The 24,422-nt window shown below is 45.2% G+C and overlaps 1 protein-coding gene across 2 annotated transcripts in view; it reads right to left on the minus strand.

The window, feature by feature from the left end:
* Positions 1-24,422, minus strand: part of PDE7A (phosphodiesterase 7A) — a 1,871,135-nt gene that overhangs the window by 458,328 nt on the left and 1,388,385 nt on the right. For both annotated transcript variants that reach the window (XM_069621123.1, XM_069621122.1), the window contains 2 exons: positions 12,979-13,110; positions 12,675-12,766 (listed from right to left, as the gene is read on the minus strand). In XM_069621123.1, coding sequence (XP_069477224.1) covers positions 12,675-12,766; positions 12,979-13,110 — 224 coding nt within the window. The remainder of the gene's footprint in view (positions 1-12,674; positions 12,767-12,978; positions 13,111-24,422) is intronic.

Raw genomic sequence — 24,422 nt, forward strand, 5'->3', positions numbered from 1 at the left:
CCAAATGAGGAGGAGGATAGAATGTTGGTAATATGTTTTTTTCTGACAAGTCGAAGTCAGAAACTACTTTTGGTAAGAAAGATGGTTTTACCTTAAGAACCACTTTGTCATTGTAAAAGTAGTATATGGAGGTTTACATGAGAGAGCCTGTAGTTCACTAACCCTGTGGGAAGGCCACAAGAAGGACAGTCTTCAATGTTAGAAGCCTCAAGGGAGAGGAGTGCAGAGGCTCAAAAGGTATACAAGTTAGAAACTTAAGTACTAGATTTAAATCCCAAGTTGGCACATGAAAGGGGACTGGAGGGTATACATTAGAAAGCCCTTTCAGGAATTGAATTATCAATGGAATTTTGAAGTAAGAAACTTCTACCGAGGAGCGCTTGAAAATGGACAGTGCAGCTAGATATCCTTTAATTGTTCCGATCTGGAGCCCCAGATTGGCTAGATGCAATAGGAAAGAGAGCACCATTGAGGTGCCACATTGAAAAGGGTCCACATCCTTATCTTTGCACCAGTTATTGAATTTGTTCCGACGACACTGGTACAAGGATTTTGTTGCTGGCCTTCTGGCTGAAAGCAAAATCTCCATTACGTCATCCGGAAGATCCCAATCCTTGCATCTCAACCTCTCAGAAACCATGCGTGAAAGTTTAGTGTCTTGCCCTCTGGATGGAGAACCCGACCTTCCTCTTGCGAGAGAAGATCCTCTCTTTGCGGAAGACGTATTGGAGGGCAGATGGACATGTCCAATAGATCCGGGTACCACGTCCTCCCGGCCCAATCAGCAGCAATTAGGATCATGGTTTTCCTGAACTTCCTCAACCGCCTGATTACTTGAGGAATCACGGGGACTGGAGGAAACGCGTACAGAAGTGGAAGCTTCCAGTCCACCATGAACGCGTCTCTTAGAGGTCCTCTCAGAAGAAATTCCCTTGAGCAGTACTCTTCGCACTTCCGGTTTACCGTGGTCGTGAACAGATACACTTGAGGGGTTCCCCAAAGGGCGAAGATCTCCAGAAGGACTTTCTGAGCTAGCTCCCACTCGTGGGAGACTGTGCTCTGCCTGCACAGAGCGTCTGCCGCAGTGTTCTGCTGTCAGGCTAGGGGAACTGATGATAGACCGATTCCTTCTCGTATTGCCCAGAACCAGAGCTGCATTGCCTCTCTGAACAGTGGTAGTGAACCTACGCCTTCTCGCTTGTTGAGGTAGTACATGGCCACCGTGTTGTCCGTTATTATCAGGCCATTCTTTCCTTGTACAGATTGCCCTCAGTTCCAATAGGTTGATGTGTAGTTTGGAGTCCGATGGAGACCAACGACCACTGATTGTCAGATCGTTGGTATGGGCTCCCCACCCCGTCAGTGTTTCGTCTGTTACTACCGTTATCTCCGGCCATGGTTGCCCAAAAGATTCCTCCTTGAGGATGCTGTCGTTGCAAGCCCACCATAGTAGATCCTGAGCAACTGCGCTTGAGACTTGCAGAAGATTCGACATACTCCCTGAGAACTGGGACCACTGAGTTCTGAGGGCCCATTAAAGGGATCTCATTCTCAACCTGGCCTCTGGCACTAGTAAAATGCAGGATTCCATGAGGCTGAGTAACCTCAGAAAATCGAAGGCCAGCAGATGCTGGGCATTCTGAAACGTTGTTACCATCTGCAGAATGTGGAGAGCTCTCACCTCGGGAGGTGAGGCTTTGCCTGAGGAAGTATCCAAAACTGCTCCAATAAACTGGAGCTTTTGGGATGGTATCATGCGACACTTCTTGAAATTTAGGGAGAAGCCCAGTTTGTGAAGGAAGTGACAGGTGATTGACAGATTTTCCTGAGCTTGTTCGGGAGAACGCGCTCTGATCAACCAATCGTCCAGGTAGGGGTAGATGTGAATCCCCCCCTCTCCTGAGATTCGCTGCCACAACTGCCATCAGTTTGGTGAAAACCCTCCGGGTGGAGGTCGGCCCGATTGGCAGAACTCGAAACTGAAAGTGAGAACCGCCAACCGCGAACCTCAGGTACTTTCTGTGCTTGGGATGGATTGGCATATGAAAGTAAGCACCCTCAAGGTCCAATGATACCAACCAGTCTTGGAGTTGGAGAGCCTGAAGGATCTGAGAAAGGGTTACCATCTTGAATTTGTCCGTCCTCAGGAACTTGTTCAAGTTTCTTAAGTCCATGATGGGTCTCTATCCTCCGTCCTTCTTTGGAATGAGAAAGTAGGGGGAGTACCAACCCTTGTTCCTCTCCATTACAGTTACCTGTTCTATTGCACCTTTCTCTAGCAGGGTTAAAATCTCCTGCAAAAGGAGCGGATCTGGAATTTTGACAGAGCTGGTTCCCGGTGGATGGTCCCGAGGCCTTTTTAGGAAGCGAAGGCTACTGTCTCCAGTGCCCAAGAATCTGAAGTAATGCCCCGCCATTCTTTCAGATGCTGAGAGATTCTGCCTCCCACCGGGGTTTTGTGTGATAAGGCCTCTGAGTGATTTGGAGGCGTCTGCGGGAGCGGCTGAGGGCAAAGATGCTGTTCCCGAGGCTGGTTTTGCAATTTTTCCTTGTCCACCACGAGCGACATTTCTCTTGCCTCTTTGAATGGCCTGTCCTCTTCCTCTACCAAAAGAGGAGTAGTACCAAAAAGAACAACCTCTCCAGGAAGATGAGCCTTAATAAGGTTTCTAAGGCTGTCGCATGGAGGCGCTAAGAGATTTAGCTGCTGAGGTCTGTAGTTTTACTAAGCTTTCATCAGCTTTACTACCAAACAGCCTCAAGCCATCAAAAGGCATGTTGAGAAGTCTGGCCTGCACATCTGGTGCAAACCCCGACTTCCTCAAACATGCAAATCTGCATAGCACTGTGCTTGCAGCCATGGATCTGCTGATACTATCAGCAGTATCCATTCCAGACTGGAGACATTCCCCCATTGCCTCCTTTCCGTCTTTGACAATATTCAGGAAGCCTTCCCTTTCCTCGCCTTCCGGAAAATGTTCAGCCGCCGCCGAAATGCAGTCCCACAGGGCATGGGTGAACCTGGCCACGGTACAGGTGACATTAGTTAACTGGAGAGCAATGCTACCCGAAGTAAAAACCTTACGGGCCCAATCATCCACCTTCTTATCCTCTCTATCCAGGGGGATATATGGATATGCTGTATCTTGAGGAAGTTGCAGCCTGAATAGCCAGACTGAGTGGGATGCCTGCTTAAATAATCAGGATCACAACTAGAAGTTCTATACTTCTTAGGAAAATTACTGTTGACTGCAGCAATATTATCAGGAACTTCCCAGTTTTTTCTACCGTTCTTTGAAGTGCTCTATGGAAGGGTAGAACTGGATCCTTCTGGGGACCCTGATCAAGTATGTCAGTCATATCATCCTGATCAAAAGTGGGTGAGGCTCTACCCCAGCCATATATTCCACCACACTATTCATTAAACTACTGTACCCTGAATCTGCATGGTCAGGTTTTGCAAACTCCACCTCAGGTGACTTATCAATGTCACTAGCAGAGTGAAGGGTATCGCACAGGTCTCTCATTTTCGATTCTGGATAGATTAATTCTTCTGGGACCTCTCTAGTACCATATTGTGCTCCAAACGGAGAAACCTCCTCTTCTTCAGAGCCAATTTCTTCAAAAATAGAAGACAGACTTAAAGAAGTCTGACTTAGGTAAAGGAGAATCTCCTTTCCTGTACATGAGTTTGGGTCGAAGGAATCGAAGGAACCTTCGATGGTATCGAAGGAGTCTTCAAGGACACCGATGATGTCTTCGACAAAGACCGCCAGCGCTGATGGCGTCGACAAAGTCGTCGAGGGTTTCAACAACTTTTGTTTTTTATACAGTGTCGGGGAAACACTCGATTCTCGAGGAATCTTCAACGATTTGACGTTGACTCGAGTCTTGCGAGTTTCACCCATACTATTGGTTTTACCACAGTAGTCCCCGACTTCACTGTGTCGTCCGATGGAGCGCCCGGGGTCTGGATCTTTTGAGGCTTCTTTGAGGGGGTAAAGGCCGCATTCTCAAACACCTCCATCATCTTCCTTCTAAATTCTTCCCATTTTCTTGGGGAATCCGACTTAGCCGGGCATCGTACCAATCCGGTAGATGTATCGGAGGATGAAGAGGGAGATCTAGGTCTCCTGTTAACCTTTTTTTGAAGAGGAAGAGCATCTCGATCTACTATGAGATTGAGATCTCAGAGTGTTTACCAAGATCCGATTCTTTCGAATTGCTCGACTTCCTATGTCTTTTTGACAAGGCCTTCGAGGAGACCTTAGAAGCTTCCCGACCCACCGTCAGTTTACCTTTCCTCTCACAAAGGGCATTCTCCGTCATCGACGGACAGGAGCCACAGTCGCCGGTTTGATGGTCTGAACCTAGGCACCAAAGACAAACGCGGCGAGGATCTGTAATCGACATCTTCGATCCGCAGTCGATACTTTTTTTTTTAACCCCGTCTTGGGACTAGAAAGGGTGGAAGACGACATTTTCAGAAGAAAATTTCAAAACGCGCCATTCTCGAGAGCGAAGCAATCGGAAAAACGGAACTGAAGCCAACGGGCGCGGCACAATTTATTTATACTAATGGTGACGCTGACACAGTACAGAGCCCGTCGAGGGACATAGACGCTACAACCTTGTGCACAATTTTTTTTTCCCAAGCAGCGAAGCTGGCAGGATACGAATATCATAAAAGGAGGTATACGTTGGAGGACACAATCCATTCGAATGTTATTTTTACATTTAGCAGTCACTACAGACGTCCAGATAGTGTTCTGAACGTTTCTCCCCAGCCCCGACAAGATGACGCGGCTTGGTTCCAAGCGCAGCCATCACGCTCACCTACGCTTCCTGGTTACCCCTTGTTAGGGAAGCCTCATAAACGCTAGCGTCTCGAGGGCTCTTCCTGCTTGGAGACAGCGTTTTGCCACACAGAGGTGAGACTCGTTGCCTTTACTCCGACACCAGCGCATCTAGGGGTAAGAAAGGATCGTAAGTAACACATTAAAGTTTGGTAGAATCGGTGAGCGGTCATGGTAACTAACATTCTCGTACTTGGCATTAGGATCATGGCATTACCGTAATCCAGATAAAAGCTTGGACAAAAGAACAAAGAGCAATATCAATTCCACGTAATATATTAAGAAAGGGGGAACCTATTTCATCCTTACCAACAGGTAGGATTCGTTCCTTATTGAATTACAGAACATATGTATTATACAGGGATGGGATTATACACTGAACTTCAAAATACACCCCTTCCTGAGCATATTCATTACCATTCCATGCAGGATGCCACGCATACGAGGACGTGTGCGTTCTTGCTGCACATGATAACCCGCCTATAACGGACAGGCAAGAATATTAGAAACCTTTGAAGATAGACTTTGGACAGTCAGGTATGCTGACTCGCCCCTTCTTTAATCTAATGCTACACATGACCGTTATGGCATATTTATTTTAAGGGATCCCATAATCTTTTCAGGTCCACTCCTGTAGATGACAAAGTTTGGTGCATTTCAAGAGGTGTTTGAGAAGACCATCAATTTAGTGATACTTTCAGTGATCTCCATTTGGCACTCACGGCAGGTACAAACAAGTTCATGGAGGAAGCACATATTATGAAGTTATTACAATATGAGAATTCCGTCAACTGACACTACTTTTGTTGTTTGTTCACAGTGAAAAGGATTCACACATTAAGAAAGTAGCCATTGGATTAATACGAATATCCTGAAGAAGGGATAACGGATCCTGATACGTGTTGAGCCCTTTCTTTACAAATCCTCTATTCTACTCTATTCTGTTTCTCTATATCCCTTAATTCTTTTATCAATTGTTCCATTGAATTGTGATGAGTATGTATTACCAATCACTGTATTATACAATATGAGATGAATATTGTTTATCAGTATAAATATAATATAAAACCCATATTGTGAACTGAATTCTAAAAATGTATCTCTAAATATTTCATTGTTGGGCAACCCACAACAGATGTGGGATACCCCACTGTGCTCCAATTTGGTATTTATTTATTTATATTTATATAGGCCACAAGCAGCCCACGGGCATTGAGGCGCTGTTACTTGCAAAAAACTTAGTTACACAGGAACAGGCATAGTGGCGGTCGTTGATACATTATGAATACTACAGAACATCGTTGTTCTCTAAGTCTCTAAGTCTCTTTATTACACCAGACTTTACATACATAAGAATGCTTTGAGTTTTGATTGTCCGTGGACAATAAATCTGAGTGTGCATGGGATTTGAGTGTTCCACAGACTGGACACCGATTCTCTTTGTTCTAGATCTATAATTGGCCATTGCTTTCCTGCAGCCAGGTCTCTGTCAGACACATGATGTCAACCTTGTTGTCTAAGATATAGTTGTGTACTTCCAGGACATGTTTTGGTAATGATCTAGTGTTAATCAAGGATATTTTCAACTCCCTGTTTTTTGTTGTTGTTCGATTTTTGTCATTACTCAGGGAGGGAAATGGCCTACAGTCTGTGTTAAGAGTCCTCGTGTCATCTTGCACTGTGATGGACGGAAGAGGGATGATATCAGCAAGTGTTTCACCATGTTGTTTGGCAGAATCTAGTAGACAAATATTTTCCTGGTAACGTCCCATATTCACAGAATGTTATAAGAGGAGGCTCTAAGAGTTTACCCGACAGGGTTCATCCACAGAATCACCCGCACACCGCGTACAGACATGGACCAGCGCAGACCAGTCCAAATGCACTGGCGCTTACGCGCCGAAAATGAAAAGATAAAGCCCTGCGCTTGCAGGGATATGTAGTTTAAGTAGAACTACACGCCGAGTTGTTATACACCCGTAATGTCAGGTTCAAAGGGCAATCGCTATGTACAGGAAGTCAGAATAAATGGTTATAGCTTGGAGCAAGATCCAATAATTCGTAATTAGTTTCTTAGGTGAGTAAGGTTTAAAAAGAAATGTTTACTAGGGCGTTACAGCCCGGCACTCGACACTAGATATCAGGCTAAGAAGCTATCACAATTCAGCACACTTCTGCAAGTTGATCTATTATAGCAAGTCACTAGCTTTCCCTGTCAACACTCCCCGACTATAGCTGCAGATGGAACAGATGAGGGCCTTCAGTGCCTAACTACAGGTACCCAGCTTCAAACTTTGCAGATATTTGGCCGGCTAGAGTAAGGTTTCTGCCATATCTTTGACGCCAATGAAATAACATCTGTCTGTACAAGAATACGTCATGGCTCAGTTGACTGAAGTGTCAAGATTTCCACCGGCAGTATGCCCTTGGGTTGATCATGCTGAGGGACCAGAATTAACAGAACTCGGACATGCCTGCCAGGAAAGGCTTTACCAGAAGTTGGAAAATCCCTATTCCTCGTTCATGTCCTGAACCCTCTGAATATCCTGGGGATTTGTCTGCCAGCAGTGGGTCTCCTGACATGGCACTTTTCAGGGGATTGGTGACCTGGTGCCCCAGATGCATTTGCCAGAAAATGCTGTTGTGGAATCTGAAGGCAGAATTGGGGCAGAAGGCTGCAGCATCATAGGGCACTGAAGTCAGAGACTGCAACAGTTGCCACATAAGCTCAAATATGGGCACCTTCAAAACGTTGAATTAAGACTCTACTCTTCAAAGTACTGTGAAGGCATCATGAACCAAGACACAAACAGATTCAAATGTATACTCAAATAGACTTATTCAACTTAAAAGTCAGGGTGGAGTAAGGCCTAACTTGCCATATGTTAATGTGGAATTTCCCTACCTAAAGAAAACTAAGGATTGTCTGCATCAGGATGTCCAAATCAAGTAACTGTGTCCAAAACCTACACTTGCCCTCACAACTAACTGTACACTATGTCACTATGTCAGCTTCAAAATGAAGAGGGTTCAAAGGAAAATGTAGTGCCTCTTACGGCTCTTGGTTTACGAACAGCTCGTCCTTCCCCAAGTTCAAAAACGTTTACAAAATACTGGGCTTCCCTTCGCCACGAGTTCAAATCTTCCAGCTTTGCAAAACAATACAGTTCCTTGGGACACTTTCAAGCTGTCTTGTCATTAGAACTCTTCACTGGTTAACAAAACATTTCTGTTTCTTAACTTCAAAATCATATATGCAGCTGTTGCACAACACAAGCTTCTGTAGAAATACTATCCTTGGCTTTATTCACAATGGGCCCTCGGTGTATGCGCAGTTGTCGGACCACAAGGTCCACCCAATATAGGTCACACTACGGATATGCCGTCTTATTTGCTTTCCATTAACAATTGTCCATTGCTCTCCTTGAACAGTTAAACTTGTTTCTTTCATCACTGGTACTCTACTTTGCCATGGCCTGGTTTGCAACCATGCACTTTGATACACCCCTTAGCCTGCAATTCTTGACCTATTTTAATTGTGCTCAACACTTAGCTTCTCCTTTCATACCCTTCTTGGGTTTTCCTTGGATTTGCTAACACTTGTGTTTCCAAAAATTCATTGCATGGTATCTCTCACATGCACTACCTTGTTTCCATTCCACTCAAATATTCATACCTTGTTCCTGCTTTGGTATTCCAAATGATTCAGAATGTCTCTCAATTTGTTTGGTGTTCAAAATACTTGGCTTCTGCTTTCTGCTGCATTTAAAATGATTCACAATGTCTTTCAATAAATCAATATTCAAAACCTTCCTTTGGTGTCATGGAGTATTCAAAATTGCTTCTTATCCCTTTCAGTTCATTCGTTTCTCCAAAAGCACTTGTTTCTGAATTTCAAAAGTGCTTATAACAATTTCCCATTCATTTGGTAACTAAGAATGCGTACATCTAGCTTCCGGAGCGCCCCGGTATGAGTGTTTCCCTCATATCACTCACCGGCTCTGTAAGGCAGCTCCTTTTGGCTTCTCACCTGCTCCGCACACTATCTGGCTTCTTGTGTCTCTGCTCTTCTTCTGCGGAGACCGGAGAGAGCACGGCTCGCTCTCTTGGCATTCTGCAGCCGATGGAGTGTCCCGGTGCCCACAGCTCCTGCTGCATGTACCCTCTCTCCTGCCCGACACAGCTTTTGACTCCCGTTCCTCTTGCTCTCCAGGCAGCTTCTCTCCCACTTGTGTCGGCAACCTGCCTCTTGGTTCCTTTCCGTGCTCTTTTCTGCTGTGCAACCAGGCTTCTTATATCTAGTGGGTTTGTCAAAGGCCCGCAGGTGTGGGTCATTTACTTTAATTGCCTGACCTTGAAGAAACCCATTTGCTGGACATGTCTGGCTATTCCAACGGTATACTTCATAGCCCTCTTCTTCGTTCTTCGTCTCAGAACCAAACTGGTGTTTGGGGATGTTGGAACAGGAAGTGTGCATTACTCTCTGTTGCCTCCTACTCGTCCCAATGTCGAGGTGATAATTTTGGGGGCATTTTGGAGGGCAGAAAAGGGAAAGGGCTGACAGTGGCCTACAAAGGCTTGAGGGATGGAAGGTTCATTTGGAAAGGGAATACAAGATACCATGTCTAACCTAAGCACGTCCCCTCCCCAAGTTCCCTCTTGCCTCGTATATTCACCCCTAGTGTTGGGATACAAAAGTGATGGCCCTTCCCAGGCCTCCTAACAGGAGGATCCAGGGGGGAAAAGGAGTGAGGACCACCTCGGTTCCTCAAAGTACACCTCGCCAGCTACCCACCATGCCTGTATCCCCACAAGACAAATGATCCTACAGTCCTAGCCGACCTACCTGCCCCTTCTCTTTATGCACAGATTCCCTTTCTTGTACAGTGCTCTACAATGTGCTAGCTAGGCTTGCCATACTGTTAACGGTTTTAACTAAGTGATAGTTACTACTAGTGGTTAACAGCCTTCTGAATTCTTCGACCCAGAGAGTGAGATTCTATCCCCAATGCCCTAAACCACTTAAAGCGGAATTTCTCTAAAAAATGTTATGGTTTAAAAATATTACCCATAGTTAAAAATATATATTACATTTTTCTTAGGAAAAATAAGCTGCAAATGTGCCTCCAAGTCCTGCTTTTAATGGACTTCGAGGCATCCATTTTGTATGCAGAAACATCTGTTTCTTTAATTCTCTGCTCTTGTGGCTGTAATCAAGCAGGAGCCCCCTACTGGGACCTTAAGCTTGTTACTGCTGGAGAACAGAGAATTAAAACACATTCACAGGGCAGGCAGTCCTATTAATGCCAATCCTAACACAGCAAAACACTTTTCTGCAAAATCATAAAAGCGTTGTTTTCTGTATTAGGATGGTCTTCATAGAACTGCCTGTTCTGTGAACGTGTGAACAAGGCAATCACGTTTACTGAACAGGGCGTGCTTGCCTTGCTCTTCGAAAAAAAGACTCCTGGGGGCCAGTGATGAAGGGCCGGGTTTGATTCCCAGTCTTTCTTTTTTCTGGATGCCTCAAATCTTGTTTTAAAAGACATATTTTAAGCACCAGAAAAAAGTGAGGGACTACAATCCATGCAGTGTGATTGAACGGGCTAGCCCTTCGTTACCGGACCACATCCGTGCTAATCACAGTGCTCTTTGCCATGTTGTTGTACAGCACGGCAAAGAGCACTATGAAAACATTTAAGGAAATAGACCACATGAGTTCTAACTCATGTGGTCTATTTTCTCAGCTGCTTTCAAAGTGCTCTTTGCCGTGCTGTACAACAACACGACAAAGAGCACCAATTACCAGGGACACGAGTGGTCCAGTGGTAAGGGGTCAACCAGTGGACCTGAGTTCAAGTGCTAGCCTATCTTTTTATTTCTGGAGCATCAAATATTGTTTTTTTTAATAACAAAATGTGATGCCCAGAAAAAAGTCGGGTATTCAGAGTGCTTTTGAGAGAGAAATTCAAACGCGCCCTGTCAAATAAACAGGGCGGGTTCGCCTTGTTCACTCGTTATCAGGAAAAGCAATCCTGTGAATCCCCTCTTAATGCCTTAAAGAAACACTTTCACCATAATTATTTTGCTGGAAAAGGGTTTCTTTGCTGTATTAGAATTGGCATTCATAGAACTGCCTGTCCTGCGAACATGTGCTTGCATTCTCTGCTCTCAGCCAGTAACAGGCTTAAGCTCCCAGTAATAGGCTCCTGCTCGATTACTCCCGCGAGAGCAGAGAATTAAAAAAACTGATATATACTGTTTCTGCATACAAAATGGATGCCTCCAAGTCCTGACTTGGAGGCACATTTGCAGCTTACATTTTTTTTTTACATTTTTTTTTAAGACATCTATTTTTAACTTAGGAAAATATTTTCTAACCATAAACTTTTTTAGCGAACCTCCCCCTTTAATAATTTAGAAATAGAATATGAAATGTTGTTTTAAAAATGTATTTATTTTACTGAGCTGGTGCTTTCAAGATTATCTTGATACTCTGAGGAAGAGTATGGGTAACTTACCTTGGACCGAAACATGAACCTAAAATCGTTCATTCCTAGGCACAGAAGGCAGCCAGTAGCAGCTCAGAGTCTTTCAAAGACTCTGTGCATCCTAAGGCCCCACTTCTATGTCCATTCAGCAGCCTTGAAACACTTGTGTATAGGCGCGTTATAAATGCCTCATCATATCATATCATATAATTAGTAGTGGGGTAAAATGTCAATTCCACATCTTAGCTCTCAGCCAAACTTCTCATGTTTATATCCTGAAATATTCGGGGCCATTCCCTGTACAGTTCTTTAAGTGCAATAACTGGGAAGTATATCGAGAAAAAGGCCATTTGTCAGTGTTTCCACCTCCCTTCCATGATAACTCTGACATGACTTCCAGGTGCAGAAGGACTTTTGGAAACATAGGGTGACAAAAGAAGATTGGAGTCCACATTCTGAGTTAACTGGTCAATGTCAAATATCCTTACTTTCCCAAGTGATGGAATCTGCCACCACATCTCGCCCCACCATGAAGCCAGAATGGTGCCAGGCAGTGTGGCAAGTCATAAAGGGGTACGTACACTCATGAGGCACTTGCCAGCGTTCAGTATTTTGGGGTGATGAAGAGTGTTTATAGTAGGACACCCTGGGTTGAACGGCCTGTACTTTGCATGGGGCAGTTGGTGGAATGTATTAGTTTTGTATGTCAATGGAATATATGCAACAAAAGTGGGGAGCAAAACAATTCAGAACCCTTTGACTCAGCCAGGGCTACAGTTAGTCACTGAAGGCCCTCATCCTCAGTCCCATCTGCAACCATATTCAGCGTGGCAGCAGCCTAGCTTTTCGTGTATGGCATCATCCTCAACGTGTATGCTGAACAAGGAGGACAAACTCCTGGAAAACTGCATAGGTAGGGAAAACTGAGAACCAAGGAGGGTCACCAAGTGCTGTAATAAATAGGCAGACGGGTGAGCAGAAGAATTTACCTGGTGGGATTTTTTTCATCTTCACTTTATATACACGTGGATGATCAGAACTGTGGTAAATAACTCAAGGTCAATGTACTGTTTCACACCTTTGATGCGCAATGCTCACTTCGTGTTTTTTGAAGGTTTACAGATCCTCAAAGTTAGGAAGAAGCTATAATGTATCCTTTAGAATGTCACTGTTGCAATATGAATGTCTTGCTTGCCGACAAAGAGGACAAGGTAACATTGTTTCCAGAGCTGCCAAGTAGGGCACACAATACTTGACAGAACTACAAAGGAGTTTGTTTTACTTCCGTCGCCACAACTACAAATTACTTAAACAAAATTAAACATACCGGTCTTCCAGCGGCAAATGCAAAAATAAGCCAGACTCTCTCAACAAACCCACTGTTGACCTCCAGTGGTGGTTTTCTAATACTGAGGTATTCTGCAGGAGAAAATGCAAGCAAGCGATAATTAAACCTTCAAATCAAAGGAAGCTATTTTAGACTCAAATAGAATTAGGGTCAAATACTTGTGACAATGAAAAATGAACACCTATGGGTTGCGTGACATAGTAGTAGTAAGGTTTACTGTTTTGCCTTCATGTTTTACAGATCCAAATGCGCTGCATGCAATCGAAACAACATTTCAGCTCACCTTGTAAAGAGTTGCCAAGTAATGGTTCGTTTTAATAAGGAAAGGCTGATTAACACCTGGATGATCCAAATCATGAGTGGCAGCTGCAATCAAAGCTATGACAGTATCCCATGATGTTCTGTGCTGTGCAAGCTGAAATAAAAAGGTATTTCAATAAAAGAAATGGTACGAGTTCAAGTCTTCGGAACATAAATAGCGGAACTTTCTAGACCGTGAAGAAGTTACTCACCTTTAACATTCGATCTTGTACTGCTACTGGGAGGAACGTGATGAAGGCAAGAGTGCAGGATGCCACCAACTTAAAAATATTTTACATATCAGAATAACATTTATTAAGAAAGCCCTGCCAGGCAACATAACTGATTTATAATTACAAAAATACACACTACAGAATGTAATTAGCGAAATGAGATCCATTAGCATGCATGGTGTTGCCCATAAGCAAAAAGTTATCTAGCAATTTAACATTTATATATAGTCAGCAATAACAATGCTGAAAGTACGGTTAAGTAGATGTTTTCAAATAAAGAGGCATTTTTGATACGCCCATAACTTTGGTGGCATTCAACTGAAGTGTAACAAACTAGACACAACAAGCATACATGTCCCTTCGAACATTCTTGTAATGTTTTTTGACTTTCCGTCCAGGGGAGCCCCATAAACTACATTTCCTATTCAAGTTCCTATTGGGGATTCTTGGTTTCGCCTACAGAAGAACCAGCAAGGAAATGGCCCTACTACGTAACACTTCCAGCACTTCACTCTGAGATGTGGTGAGTTGGTTAGTTAGCAGCAAGCTCACGGATTGGTGGAGGTGGCGCCATCACCTCCTTTAGTAAAAAAGCAATAGGCACAGTCCCGAATACCTTGCGCATTTTTAGGAAGGATGAATATCCACACGGCTGTTTGAGTGAAACCCAATTGGTTTTTTATTAAAATAAAAACATAGTCTTGTGTGGTCAGCCGACACGTGTTTTGACCTCTAGGGTCCTGTTTAAGGCTATTGTGTTTAGTTGATGTGTGATTTGGGTCCAGGGATGCTCAGTTCCTGTATAGGCCGTGGTAAAAGGGTTGTCCGCCCTGTGCAAGTCTGGGCTGGGCTATAGTCCTGGTTAGGCTGAATATTCAAACTCCATCGCTGCGTATTGTAGCTCTCTGAAATGTCAACAGTTTGGGCTTTTATGTAAGCATGGCAAAGGCTTGCCAGGCCCTGCTGTAATGGTATTAAGTGGCCATTGATGGTAGCAGGTACAAAATGGTGCGAGTACCTGGGCATCTAATATCAGTGCCTGGCAAATGCCGAATACTTCTATACAAGCCAAAACTAACAGACTTCAGTGAATGACACGCATAGTGCTTATAAATGGAGTGGTGTAATAAAGTCTCTTATTAGTCACACGGGACACACAGACCAGCTGTGGAGACTGATGTTGTTCCAGGTATGCTTTATTGGTACAGTATGTACAGTTCCAGTTACTCTCAGGTATATACAGTAGTTTGGATGACAGGACAAAGACAGGGATAGGTAGTACAGTACACATGAAGGAGAAGACTCACCGGCCATCCACTCACTCCAGCTCAGGCCCCCAACTGACTCACTCAGAACATTCATACACTGATGCACTCAACATTCTCCTGGCTGCATCATACATCACATTCTATTGGCAATCACTCCAGGCCAGTGACAAAGTACAAGACTATATATAACATCTCCCTTTCTTACCAGATTCAACCACAACATAACATCTCCCTTTCATACCGGATGTACCCACGCGTGACATCTCCCTTTCATACCGGATGTACCCACGCGTGACATCTCCCTTTCATATCAGGTTCATACACACAAACATCATCCTTTCATTCGGGTGGAGGGAGGTCAGCCAAATGCACATCACTCGCCCACTCATAAATCTAAACACAACCACAATCTCACACAGATGAACTACATGTAACAGATGAGGTGCTCCTGGCAGCACCGGAGGTCTTAAGCTTAAAACTATTACTAAAGGAACAATGGTGAATGCTTAACAGTAACTAATGCAAAAGTGCGCACTATATATATACAGAATGTACATTTGCCGGCAATAAAAAAAAATTTTTTTTTTTTTTAAGCACAACCCTTGTTCAGTCAGTTGGCCAAACTCTTTATGGTGCAACCCTTATGCAGTCGGTTGGCCACTTAAGCATCTCACATTAGAGCGTACGCATATAACATATACCACAAAAAAGAGTATACATACCGCCACATTTTTCTTTGTGGCTCTAGTGGAAATTTAAAATTCTCACCTGGCTTCAAATATCTCCAAGACTATTTGATTAGTACACATTAACAGGAATACCCTGCACCGCGACCATGAACTACAACACGTGTGTCATGGCCGGGATGGAACACATAACAGTGGGCCACAACATCACACAAACTGAGCAAGACAATGGCCCAAAGTCAATTGCAGGGTATCCAATGTAACTAATGTTTTGTTCAACAACTCTCCAAAGGGTAAATCAGACCCTTAACACCATAACCATAACATACATTATTCAGTATATAAACATTTCTTGGTGATGGTGGAAATTTGAGAGAATAAAAAATTATTATTATTACTTTGTGCTTAAAAAATTTTAAATTCGTTTTTCCATGTATATTGATAAGTGTTGCATAAGTCCATGGTGGCTTTTCCAGATTCATTAAGAAAATAAATAAAATAAAGAAAAAATGTAAATTGTTAGGTTTGCATTATTGCCAAACATACTTCAATCCAAATAATGATGCCAAAGGAAGGGGTTTCCCGTAGCTTATTTCACAAATATGCTGCTTGCTCACGTTGTGACTTTAGTTCCGTTGATGTATATAATAATAAAGAAAATGTCTTGCAAAATGTTCCTTTCAGCGCCCCAAACTAAAGCTTTGTTAAGGTACGCACACGGCAGCAAGTGTTTGCTCCATTAATCCATCTTAACATGAAGAAACGAAACTGACACGTATGACTTCCTTTCATTGTTCGTTCCGCATTCCATGGATCACCATCACCCAGTGAATGCTAACATACGTCATCATTCACTCGAAGGGCTGGAGGAGGACAGACCTCACTGAGCCTGTGCTGTCAACCGTCCTTTCACAGAGCATTTTTTGAAATACAGGCAGGATGTTGGGTAAAATCAAGCTGCAACTTTATCCATATTCATTCCAGATGGGAGGTATTTGTTTAATACACGCGAAAAACTTGGCATATCAAATGTCTTTCATTACGGGCTGCGCACTTCTTTTATGTATACATTTCAACAGTTAATATTATGAGTGAACGGAGCTCTGGCGCCACCCGGTGGTTTGCAGGATGTATAGAGTGGTCAATGAAACTGTAAAACACTCTATGAAGTTACAGCATTTCATTGACAAACGCCGCCCCCCAACTCCTCCGTTGACAGTTATCTTTTTAGTCATTAATTTGAACGGGGCTCCTGCAAAAGGCCAATCCTCAGCTAGCAGGGCCCTTTTGTCCCCACTAAGATCTCTGGGGCATATTCTTCCTTTTAGTGCACATTTATATGAGGGAACTCTGGGGAAATTATTGGTTTCTGGGGACCTCCCTCCCAGAGTCCAGTGGCACATTATACATTTTCAACCCTGGAGCTGGGCAGGATGTTTATTTTAGAGTCTTTGGGGGAACGGTGGGTCACTCTTAGGCTGCTTCCCCCCCACAGCTCTCCTTACTGTACATGTTTGTAGCTGCAGCTCCTCAGTTGCACTCTGTCCTTTTAAGTTGCATTTGTCCATATTCCTGGGTTCTTTAACTCTCGTCACCAATGTAATAAAATCTCTTATTAGTCACACGGGACACACAGACCAGCTGTGGAGACTGATGTTGTTCCAGGTATGCTTTATTGGTACAGTATGTACAGTTCCAGTTACTCTCAGGTATATACAGTAGTTTGGATGACAGGACAAGGACAGGGATAGGTAGTACAGTACACATGAAGGAGAAGACCCACCGGCCATCCACTCACTCCAGCTCAGGCCCCCAACTGACTCACTCAGAACATTCATACACTGATGCACTCAACATTCTCCTGGCTGCATCATACATCACATTCTATTGGCAATCACTCCAGGCCAATGACAATGTACAAGACTATATATAACAAGTGGCTGAAGGCAGACCTGGTTAAGACATTTTTATCACATCAGTAACGAGTTTATAGCTCTAATTAAGTCATTATCTCTGAGAAGACTGCTTTGAAAAAACACTGGCAGGCACTTCGAATGGAACGTTGGATGATAAGACTTTATTAAAGTGAGCTCAAAGGAGTTCCGAGGAGGAGGCGTTTTGGGCAAGGAGGGGCAGGAACTGGGTGGGAATTACCATAAGGAGAATGGCCATGGGCAGTCAATGGGTGGACAAATAACCAAACACCTACAAGCTGTGTGTCCCTCCTCATATGCCATTTCTCCCTGTCTGTACTCTAATGCAATAGTTCAGCTTATAGACCCAAATAAAAACATCTGCTGGACAGCCCAAAACCTTTGCAAGGAGCTGGCGTTCAGGCCAATTTGAGTGCTTTGATTCGTTTGGTGAATATCCATACAGTCTATTAAAAAAAAATCGGGAGCATTTTGACTTCTGTATATTTTGTCAGATAAACCTGTAGATCGCTAATTTTAAAAGTTTGACTGTCTAATAGGCACTCTGCTGTGATTTGACGGGCTGGGTGTGGATCAGTGGATATGCACGAAGAGGCCACATTAGAATGGGGAGTCTTGATTGGCTAATGATCCCATTAATATTTGCAAATGCCAGCCATATTGGGTCCACTGCAGGAATGTGGATGTGGAGTGGCAAAATGCACTGAAACAATGAAAAAAAGGACATATTGCAGTCCTACATGATATTTAACTAATGCATTTCGCACCAACCACTGCGACGAGACTCTTGTGCAATGGGAGTTACGCAATTAAATTCATTTTGATCTTTGCATCCTTGCCTACTTCCCCATCCTGTTGCTGCCTCTCTGGGGAGAACCCCGGAACTCCTGCTACTGCCCTACCCCTTCACTCCCCAGTCCATTCACGGAACCCTACTGACCCATTCCTCCTACTACCTCACATCCACCACAGTTGGCCCGGGCATCCCTTTCGCTCACCTTTTGAGAGCACATTTTGCACTGGATAACATGCAAAACCTTCTCTTCTCGATACCTGTACACACCCACAGTGGACGGGGATATGTCTAATAGCTTGTAATATAGCATTTTCTGGCAAAGAAAGGCAAGTATTGGTTGTAGGATCCACAGGTCCGGGGATTCCGAAGCAGCAAAGGGTGCTGCAAAATTCATGTTGCCCAATCAATGGGTCCCCTTCCAAGAGAACTGGCAGATACACCTTTCAAATTAAACAAGGTGTTTCCCATGGGTGGTGCGATTGCCAAGCAAGCCCATGGGGGAATATGTTAGGATGTAATAGAGGCATTCTAGTAATGCGGAAATAAAAGGATAACGCCCCTCTCACCATACTGTGTGCCTGGTCTGACAAACGTAATTGAGTGGCTTCGCAAATCTGCTTCTGGTCCGTCTGTTCCATGTCAAGTGACCTGGTGTGATCGGCTTCGAATGATGCAGCAGCAACCATCAAACGCGATTAAATTATTCTGCATGTGGTGTACATTCGGCCAACTGACTGTCCCTGTAACGTAGGGCAGAGACAGTGCGACAGGTAGGGGTGGACTGGCCTATAGGGAACTCTGGCGATTTCCCAGCAGGCCTCTGCACCCTGGCCCTCTTGTGTGGTAATTATTTTATTTTCAGTTTTTCTCATAGGAAAAGGCTTGGGCTTGCTGAACATTTGTAATATGGGGTCACTTTGAAGATTATTTCTAGGGCTTCTTTTGGTTCACAGTCCAGCCCATGAAATAGGAACATCCCTGTTAACACTCCCCCCACCCCCCTTTTACGAACAACAACAAATATGGCAGCCTTTGCAAAGCATTTGACTCTAAGCAGATTCACAAGCTTTAGAAATATTCTAGAAATGGCAGCAAAGAGAACAGCATTTTAGGAAGACAGCTCCTGCCACTTCCGAGACATCCTTGATAAAGCAACTAGATGTCTGAGCCCCAGGTATCTTACAGTGTGAGTGTCCCTTTCCCTCCAAAGACCAGACATGTTATTGTGGATATATGGCTAAGTACTACATAACAGATTTCACCCAATCTGAAGTCTTTATCGTGGAATGCTAAAGGGGTGAACAAACCGATAAAAAGGAGAAAGATATTAAGACATCAATAAGAAAAGGGCTGACATTGTCCTACTACCAGAGACTTACCTTCTGGAGCAAGACGAGCAACAGCTATTGAGCAAGACGTACAATAAGGAGATTTCAAGATGTTTTAATGTGAAATGAGGAGGGGTAATCATTAGATCCAAGAGGGATCTGTGCGTAGTGCTGGACAGGAAGGTGGTATGATATGATATGGCATTTCTAACGCGGCTATACCCAAGTGTTTCAAGGCGCGACGAGGCAAGGAAGGGGGAACAGAGGGAGGACAGAGACAACAATCTTACTAGGCTAAGTGACATTGAGATCGCGCAAAGTGCAGGGGAGGTGTGAGTGCCAGAGGAAAGGGGAGGGGGCAGTGCTGTACATGGGATCAAAACAATAACAAGAAGTGCGGCCAGCAAGGGGCAGGTGTAAGGGTAAGTGCAGACAGCAGTTGTCCAAAAGTGCAGGTAGGGGGACTGTAGGGTTACAGATACAGATCCAAGTGCAAGGATTGCCGGAGGCAGTGCGGGTTTGCAACTGGGGGGGCAGGGACCTGGGCCTGAAATCAGAGGGTAGCCAGGTGACCAGTGCCGTATCAGACAAGAAATCGGCAGGGGAGAGCAAGAGAGGAGGCAGAAGCAGAGAGGAAGGTCTTGAGGTGCTTCCGGAACCGGAGATGGTTCTCCTTAAGTTTCAGAGAGGCAGGGAGACTGATTGTTAGGGAGAATTCTCATTTATGGCTAATTTCCCTCATCTAGTGAGTTCCCCCAGCAGCTTTGCTGGACTTCTGGAGTTTATTGTTTTCCACTTGGTAAAGTTGAGAGCTTTTCCCCCACTCTTACTTGTGTTTTGCTATGTGTTTCTACTTGTTTTTGTGATTGTGGACTCTGAAGTACACCACTTCACTAGCCCCCTTCTTTTTGTGCATCACACAGGACCTTCAGTGCCATGGCACAGGGTGGTCTTTGAGACTTCCCTCGACTCCATTTCTGAGACGACTACTGTCCCCCAGAAAAGGGTAAAGTTACCATTAACTTTAGTCAATCTACCACAGATCCAGTACACCCCATCTTCCATGGAGTACTGGAAAGGGTTAACTCGTATCCCCCTGTATCTGTACCTCCTAGAGCATTGTTTCGATCTTTTAACATTTAGACTTTGCTGTGGCAGTGGTATCTACCCTAACTTTTCTACCGCGATTATATTAGATAAAGGTGGTACTGTTCTTGGCTATTATATTAGCCTCGAACATAAACCCACTTGACCAAATCGTCTTTCTCTTGGCTCCGGTTGGTTTTAGTCGCCATTTCTTTATGCCAAAGTTCTTCTAGTGTTTTACTTTGCATTGCAAAATAGGTTTGACTTCTTCGTTCAGTGACTTTTGGGGGGCTTCTGCCCAGAAGCCCTCCTCAAGGCGCCTGGGTGTCTAGGTGGGCTGAATGTGAGGGAGGGGTGTAGTCACCCCCGGCACAGGGTATCCTAGGAAACCCAAGTCGCACTTTGTCATGATTGGCCAGGGTAGTTGTCTGGGCTGGACAACCCCCCTGCTGGGTGATTGATAGCCAGGCTGTGTGAATGGGGTTTTTTCGCATAAAAGGCAGGTCTCTTGGGCTAGAAGTCAGAGTCGCCACTGGAACTACAAGGAACCGAAGAGAAGCGGAGAGAACAACGGCTGCTGCAACTACCCAGTCCCGGTGAAGCCCTGCTGCAGTCCTGAGCTATCTGCCCTTCAACGACTCAGAGAAGATCCAGTCCGGAGTCTTCTTCCCTTGAGCTTGGTGGGGATAACCAGCTCATCTTCTACAGCCAGAGGATCCTCTTCCGTGGTCAGAATCGCTGCACACTGCTGTAGTGGTCCGGATAGCCACCTGAAGAGCCTCTCCTGTTTTTAAGGAGCGCACCTTTTATTCCTTGTCGCTGCTGCCGGCTTCATCCCTGTGTGGTACAGACCCCCTTCAGACGTCGTCCTTCACAACGAAGCTCCAGAAATCGTGGGTCTGCGGGAAACCAACAGGAACAACTGCCAGGGCACTAGCTGCACCACTGGAACAAGGTACTGTGTTCTGTTGAGGAAACTGGGTGAATCCCTTTATCTTCATTTCCAAGGCTTGCCCTTGTCTTACCTCCGTCTTATAACTTTTGCTTCCGAACATTGACAATATCGAAGTACTTATGGCTACGTTGAATCGTGAACTGTCTGACCGTGTGATGATTTTCGGCAACTGGCCCCGGTGTCTTTCGACCCTGGCTTTTGACCTCCTGTCTGAGTGTTTCTTGATTCTGCCTGCCTAACCAAAATATTGCCTCTGATTTTTGCCTCCAACTCCCTCTGGGTATCTCAGGTGCTAAGTGTGTTTTTGCCCCGGTAGCATTTCATGTCACGGATACGCATTTGTTTAGTAGACCGAACTGTCAAAAAGTGATCGCAAACAATTCGGGATAACGTGTTCTGTTCATAACACCTGTTCATTCAAACACAGGGTACTTACCTTGAGACTTACTGTACAAAGTGAATTGGTTAGCTGTAGTATATTTAACGTGTGGTTTTTATTGAAGTTTAATAGAAGTGTTGTGTTTATAATGAATGGTTTAAAAATAAATGTACTTATATTTTTCTACCTGAAACCTTGAGTCAGTGTTTGCTCGAGTCACAGTAATTGTGGTCGCTCTGTGTAATCTCTGCTACTGCTTATATACTCTTGAGATCAGCCTGGCTGCTCCGCCACTGCTACCACTCTGACATAGTAGTACAGGCTTGTACCAAAGGTAAAACTGTATTGCCACCTGTAGTCTTAATTGTGTGTAGTGGTCCCTAAGGGCACTACACAGGATTCTGCCTAACACTGATCCAGAGGAAGGCCCCAGCTGAAGAAAGATCTACTGCCAACTAATTGCTTGGAGAAGCGACTGACCCTGAGGGAGTTGGAGGAGAAAATAGCTCGAGTAGGAAGGTATTTACGAAGAAAGGGTTGAAGGTATTGAGGACCCAGGCCCAAGAAGGCCTTGTAGACAATGCAGAGGGTCGCACTTAATCCTTGCAGCCACTGGGAGCCAATGCAGAAATTTCAGTGCTGGAGAGATACGATCCCTGGGCTTGAGGCCAAGGACAAGTCTCGCAGTGCTGTTCTGGATGAGTTGCAGAGGGTGGAGAGTAGAAGGCGGCAGATTTAGAAAGAGGCTGTTGCAGTAGTCCCGTCTAGAGAGAACCAGAGGTCTAGAAACAGTGAGCTTCTCCGGGGAAGGAAAGGAAAGTAAGAATAGCTCTGAGGAGGTGCAGTTGGTAGTGTGACTTCTTGGAGACGTCAGAGATGTGAGGAGAAAAGGAGAGTGTGGAGTCAAAGATGACCTCGAGGTTCTTAGGCTCACAGGTGGGAGCAGGAAGAGGGCCAATGGAGGCGGGCCAGAGAGTGACAGGAAAGGAGGGTGCAGGTGTGCCGATGAGGAGAATCTCCGTCTTACTGGCAAGAAGGCAGATATTGTTGGCCGCACACCACTCCTGGATAGCAGACAGTCCAAGATGAGAGAAGGAGAAGAGGTGGCAGAGGGAAGCCTGAAAACAAGCTGAGTGTCAGCCGCCTAGCACTGAAAGTTGGAGCAGAGAGCGGCAATGCGCTGGCCGAGAGGTGCCAGTTATTGGTTTAACAGCCAGGGAGAGAGGTTAGACCCCTGGGGGACACCACAGGTAGAGAGTGAGATGAGGAAAGGAAGGACCCAAGTTGGACCTGGGAGCGTCGATCAGAGAGGAACGAGGTCAGTCAGGCCAGGGCCTGATCGGTGATACCTATGTTATCACAGAGACTATTGATCAGTATGGCATGGTTGACTGTGTCAAAGGCAGAAGAGAGATCTAGTGAGATGAGGACAGAGGGGAGATTAGAACCAAGGTCAGCAAGCATGTCTTCACGGATGTTCAGGAGAGCAGTTTCCGTGATTCTGGCTGCTCTGAAGCCAGACTGATGGTCATGGACGCAACCAACAGATTCAGTGTGAAGACTAAGCTGGGAGATGGCCAGCTTTTCCAGGAGTTTGCCCAGGAAAGGAGTGATGTATATTGGGCGATAGTTAGCCGGGCAGGAGAGGTCGGCTGAGGGTTTCTTGACAAGAGGCTGCACAAGAAGGGAAGGGAAGGCTCCAGTGGCGAAGGAGTGGTTGCAGAAGTCAGCCAGGGCAGGAGCGAGGGTGTCGATGTGGTCCTTGATGGTTTTGGAAGAACAGGGAAGAACCTGTTTTGATAAGACTTTCATAGATCGGACTTGTCTCGAAACCTCGTCGGGGAGAACAGAGGAAAGGAAGAGAAAGAGGGAGGAGAGTTGGCCACAAGGGGGGGGGAGGGCAGAGGTAGAGGAGGGAATAGAGGGAGGAGGAGGAGGAGGAGGAGGAGGAGAGGACGAGATGGGCGACAGGATGTCCTGGGTTTTAGAGATGGAATGAAAAGCCAGGGCTGTGCAGAGGGTCTGGGGGGGGACACGAGAGGTAGAGTCTGCAGCAGGATTGGCCAGCTCCTTGCAGATTTTAAAGAGTTGTTAGATGCCGCAGAGACGCAGACTTGGATGTGAGCTCTCTTCTTAGTGTGGACAGAGAGCCGGTATTGCCTTTGGAGAAGGCAGCAGGCCAGTTTGTCAGAGGATGCGCAAGAAGCTAGCCATTTCCTCTCAGCCACCCTGCACTTGCGTTTAAGGGAAACAAGGTCAGAGTCATACCAGGAGTTGCACTTGGCTTTGGGCTTCAAGAGGATCCTCATGACAGGGGCAAGAACATCAAAAGTATCAGAGATAGAAGAGTGGAGCATGGAAAGGGCTGTGTCAGGATGTGAGTGACCCGGAGGGAGGATTAGGGGGGGGGGGTTATGTGGCGGCGAAAGCCTCAACTGACACACGCTTCATGGTAGACAGAGAGGCTAGACATGTAGCAACGGACATCATGTTGGATGGCAAATCATATGTCCCTTTGAACATCTATACCCCAAACACAGAAGAGGGCAATTTCTATATGAAAATGGAGTCGACATTGGGCTCCATGCAAAGGGACAGGGTTATCTTGGTTGGTGACTTTAACCTATATATGGTGTGACAAATCAAGGGATCTGTGAGGCATGGGAGGTGAGCCCTCTCTGCAACACCCTCCCTAGAGGGTTGAGGTAAGTGAGACCTCACTGGGAGAGACTCCCCTTTGGAGACAAGGACTCCTGTTCCGG

This window comes from Ambystoma mexicanum, chromosome 5q, assembly GCF_040938575.1.
Source record: "Ambystoma mexicanum isolate Mex_15411 chromosome 5q, UKY_AmexF1_1, whole genome shotgun sequence".
In the NCBI taxonomy this organism is placed as follows: domain Eukaryota; kingdom Metazoa; phylum Chordata; class Amphibia; order Caudata; family Ambystomatidae; genus Ambystoma; species Ambystoma mexicanum.